Source organism: Solanum pennellii, chromosome 7 (genome assembly GCF_001406875.1).
Source record: "Solanum pennellii chromosome 7, SPENNV200".
In the NCBI taxonomy this organism is placed as follows: domain Eukaryota; kingdom Viridiplantae; phylum Streptophyta; class Magnoliopsida; order Solanales; family Solanaceae; genus Solanum; species Solanum pennellii.
This window is the reverse complement of record NC_028643.1, coordinates 69,102,030-69,106,743: the sequence shown is the minus strand read 5'-3', so window position 1 is coordinate 69,106,743 and position 4,714 is coordinate 69,102,030. Positions and strand designations below refer to the sequence as shown.

General features: G+C 28.9%; 1 protein-coding gene across 1 annotated transcript in view; it reads right to left on the bottom strand.

Moving 5' to 3' along the window:
* Window positions 1-512: 512 nt before the first annotated feature.
* Window positions 513-4,714, bottom strand: part of LOC107025516 (nudix hydrolase 2-like) — a 7,160-nt gene continuing 2,958 nt past the window's right edge. Inside the window, exons 3-9 of the mRNA XM_015226304.2 lie at window positions 3,322-3,387; window positions 3,076-3,216; window positions 2,358-2,429; window positions 1,777-1,827; window positions 1,640-1,674; window positions 1,421-1,529; window positions 513-892 (exon numbers count right to left, since the gene is read on the bottom strand). Of these exons, the coding sequence (XP_015081790.1) occupies window positions 716-892; window positions 1,421-1,529; window positions 1,640-1,674; window positions 1,777-1,827; window positions 2,358-2,429; window positions 3,076-3,216; window positions 3,322-3,387 (651 nt within the window). The 3' untranslated portion in view covers window positions 513-715. The remainder of the gene's footprint in view (window positions 893-1,420; window positions 1,530-1,639; window positions 1,675-1,776; window positions 1,828-2,357; window positions 2,430-3,075; window positions 3,217-3,321; window positions 3,388-4,714) is intronic.

Sequence of the window (4,714 nt, the reverse complement as noted above, 5' to 3'; positions counted from 1 at the left end):
ACGGAAAGGATAGTTTTGAGCCAAAATATAATTTAACAATATATATGAGCTATTTTAGATAGTTTAAGAATATTTTTGACTCTTTTCCTGTTATTTCTATAACACAACTCGTTGAGCAAGAACAAATTTGGCGTGGATTATACTTATCTAATTTTAAGATTCAATGAGTTTTGGTTCTAACTTTGAGATTCAAATTGCAACTCCACATGTTAAATATTACTCCTTTGCTTATAACTTTAAGATCGCAAGTTCAAAAAAGTATAAAAAAAACATAATACACTATAGACCAAAATATTATGAACTTAGCTACCCTTAATCTTCTAGTTTTTTCTAGCTGAGTGATTTTGATAATATACGTAACTTATTAAAAATTTCACTATAGTAATTAACTAGTATTTTTTTTTTTTAGTAAACAATACTTCATATACATAACAAGTAGATCATGTAGCAAATTGCTAGTGATTGTAAAAACAGTACATCGAATTATCCAAACAAAAAAAAAGGAAACAAAGTGGAAAACATACATAAATATAATTACTTCAAACATATCCAAGAACCAAATATCAATATGGCTTATATATTGCCAAAACATTATATATGATCAAACAAACTAGAATCTTAATTCTTCCAAATGGAAAAATCTTATTACAAACATTATTCTTATTGCAAACATATGCATAAAGGATGAGTTTTTTATTATTATGAGTATCATATACTATATATTATTAGAGTATAAATAGCACTTCTTGGCAGAATGTCCACTAGTTGTAATAAGAGCAGAGAAGCCAGTGTATTGTTCCTCTTTCTTGGCTATACATATATTGGCTATCATTTTAGAGAGTTCACTTTGGTTCACCTTTGATTGACTTGCATATTCTTCCATTGACATCCACTACAAAAAAAAAAAAAAAAAACAGTTTCTACCTCAGTTTCATTTTACGTATCTTAGTTTTAATAGATACAGATATTAGAATAGTAGAAAGACTTTTAAATTTTATGATTTGAAATTAAACACGTGTGTAATGTATTAAAACGCACTTTGAATGTTATAGTCTTAAACATATACCAGATGAGATATTAGAATATGTCATTAACAATTGTTACTCAATTTAAATGTCTTATTATATTATTTCTGGTTTGTCTAAAAAAGAGTATCTCTCTTTCCATATCCAACATCTAATTACATGGTAAGTTTAAGGCCATAAGATTTAAAAGACTATATACATATCTTTAATTCAAGACAATATATAAGATTCAAAAATTTCTTTTTATTTCTTAAACTTCGTATTCAATTAAACAATAATACTCAAATTAGGACAAAGAAACTACTAATATATATAAAAGTTACGTTTTCGAAAACCAACTAAAAGGAAAGTACGACATATAAATTGAACCAGCGTGAGTAAATGTATATATATACCTTAGCTTCCTCAATCTCAGCATCTTGCTTGTTGATAGTGAAATTAAGTGGTTTCAACATGCATATGAAGAACAAATCTGATTTTCCAAAGAATGATTTGTGACTTTGTCTGCATGGAAATATTGTATTTTAATTAACTTATATTGACATTTTATCAAAATATAATTTACACTATACTTTCGAGTTTCAAATGATTGAAAAATGGATGGATATTCATACCTAAAGGCAAGAAGTTCAACAAATTCTGTCTCAATCTATAAAAAAAAAAAGGTTCTATATTAGTTTTCTAGCACAATATTTTATTTTATTTTTCAAAAAAAAAAAAGAGAAGAATTTAGTAGTGTATATATACTTACTCCTGTCTCTTCTTTCACTTCTCTAACGGCTGCCATACATAGATCCTCCCCCTACAATTAGTAAAATTCGTTAAAAAAAAATAAAATAATTCGCTACGAACTTCATCGCTAAATCACTAATAACTTTCTTAATAATAATATATTAGAACACTAAGTAGAATTAATCATTATATCAAAAATGATTATTAGCGACAACTAATTCTTAATTGTCACTCAATAAGTATTTTTTAGCGATGATTAATGTATATGTTCCTAAACTCTTTAGCGATATTGGTTCTAATGGCACCTAACTAATGTCGGTAAGACTTCAACACTCTTTGTTAATATTAATATTTAATGCTGCTAAAAATTATTTTTATTATAATAAATAACGAATTTTACTATTTAAACTTTAGATAATCAATCAATTTAGCTAATAAAATTCTCGTTCCGTTAGTAGATCTATGAATGGAAATGATTAGGAAAAAATTTAATACTATAAAAAAATGTGAACACATGCCAATGTCATAACAATAATAATATAAATTAAAAAAAAAAAGGTAATAATGAGAAAAAGGGAAAAAATATAAAAAAAATTTAACCTCATCAACAACACCAGTAGGAAGCTTCCAGGTCCCAGTCATATTTCCAGATTTCTCTTTAACTACAAGTACCTGCCAATGTCATATTTTAAATTAAATTTAAAAATATATCTTTTAACGGTAAGTTTTTTTATAAATTCTCTTAACATTTTGAATCATTCATTATTGTAACTTATATTATTCTTTACGTAGTTTACAAATATATAAATTTTATTTCAAAGAAATTAAAAATTCCATACGTAAATGCGCAGCTAAAGTTAAACTGTTTGACTTTCGAAAAACGAAAAGTGTCACATAAAATGGGACAAAAGGAGTAAATTTGCGCTCCATCAATCCACAATTGTTTGACTGGTATACTAAAAATAGATGTCCAAAATTAATTGTGAATTTACACAATCAAGAAATAATTAGTCATTTTTTTCAATTCTGCCCTTAATAATTACTCAATTTTGTTCAATTGAAAGGTTATGTAAACTTTTGACATTCTTGATATAGTAGGGTTATATTAATCGTATTACGACTTGTATTAAATTTTCCTTAAGGGGAGTGCATGACCTTACCTGACAAACATTTGTGGATAGAGGAAATATAATCGTATAACATATTTAAAGACCTTAATATACTTTAGCATGTTCGAAATCATAAATTTAAAAAAAAAATTATTTTTTCTTAAACTTCGTATCAAGTTAATTATATCATAATTAAAATTTTAACGAACCTGTCCATCTTGATCGAGGACGAAAGCACCGATACCAATACGATGAGAAGCATTAGCAGGAAAAGTATGAGGAATTTCACGAGGAATCCAATAAACAAGCATCAAATATGTTGCCTCTGCATGATGATACCAAAATCCCTCCTACATTTATTTAATTTATCATATTAATTAAGCATATATTTATATGAATTTAAAATAATCTAATCTTAATAATAAATTATGAGTTATTTTCATGAATAATTATACCTTTACTGCTGCATCAACAAGATGAGCAAGTTCTATAGGTAACTTAATCCAAACACCCTTCTTTCCCTGACCATCAAAATCAAAGGAAAAATAACAAAAATTAATTAAAATTAGTGAGATTTTCGTTATCGATGACTGGTCGATAATATAATTTAATTTGTTATAGCAGGTTATTCTATCTACTTATTATGTATTAGGAAGTTCAATTGAACAATCATGTCATGCTTAGTTTTTAAGTTGCAAGCGTTTGTAATTTAAATATTTGTTGAGACTCACTCATCCTCTTTAATGATAATTAGTAGTCCATATAAATATCAATTTATCACTGGTTCTAGGTTACTAGTCAATATGATTAAATAAATGAGCAACTGTCACATATAGCAAATACAAAAACTATATATATTTTTTATAGCTATAGTTTGCATAATTACGCTTCATAGCAAACTTTGCTATGCTATTTCGCTATACATGTATACGAAAGGTTGTAGTTGTTTCACTATACATATATACAAAAGGTTGTGGCTATTTCGCTATACACATATACAAAAGAAGCAATTGTATAATCTGTTTCGGTATACATATACAAAAGAATCAACTGTATAATTTGTGTTTGTATAAAGCGAGAAAGAGAGAAAGACAAAAGAAAACTGGGCAGGAGAAGATCGTAGTTGTATAATAATAAGTGTATAGGACGAAAATATATGCATTTGTATTTGTATATACAATTTTCTCTCCCTTTATACAAACACAAACTCAATGTATATATATATATATATGTAACGACCTGTTTAGTCGTTTTGAGCTGCAGATTTTATTTCTGGAAAAACTGGCTGAGACGACGGAACCCACGACGGACCGTCATGGGCACGACGGACCGTCGAGGGAGTCTCGTTCCAAAACACTTAGAATTCTGAAATTTGGGTACTGAAATCGACTCTCTGAACTTCGTAACGGAATGGCAGGACGGACCGTCGTGGGCACGACGGACCGTCACAGACCCTTTAGTGGAATTGAGTCTCTGAACTCTGTGACGGAGCAGCAGGACGGACCGTCGCAGGCACGACGGCCCGTCACAGACTGCGTAAATCCCAGGCTGGGTCGGATTTCTGTTAGTAAGTTAAGGGGCGTTTTGGACTAATCCTGCTTTAATTATAAAGTTAGTGGGTTAATGTTAATAAGTCTAATTACTTGGGGGTTAAAGGAGGTAACCTTGAGTTAATTAGTGGGATATTATTGCCGTCTTTATACTTAATTATATGCTAATTAGGGTAAAAGAAAGAGGATTTGGATAAGAAAAAGAAAAAGAACAGAAAGAGAGGGAGAACGAGTAGAGAGAGAGAGAGAAACGAAGAGGATAGCAAGGATTTTGAGGATTTGCTTGCTTGATCACGAA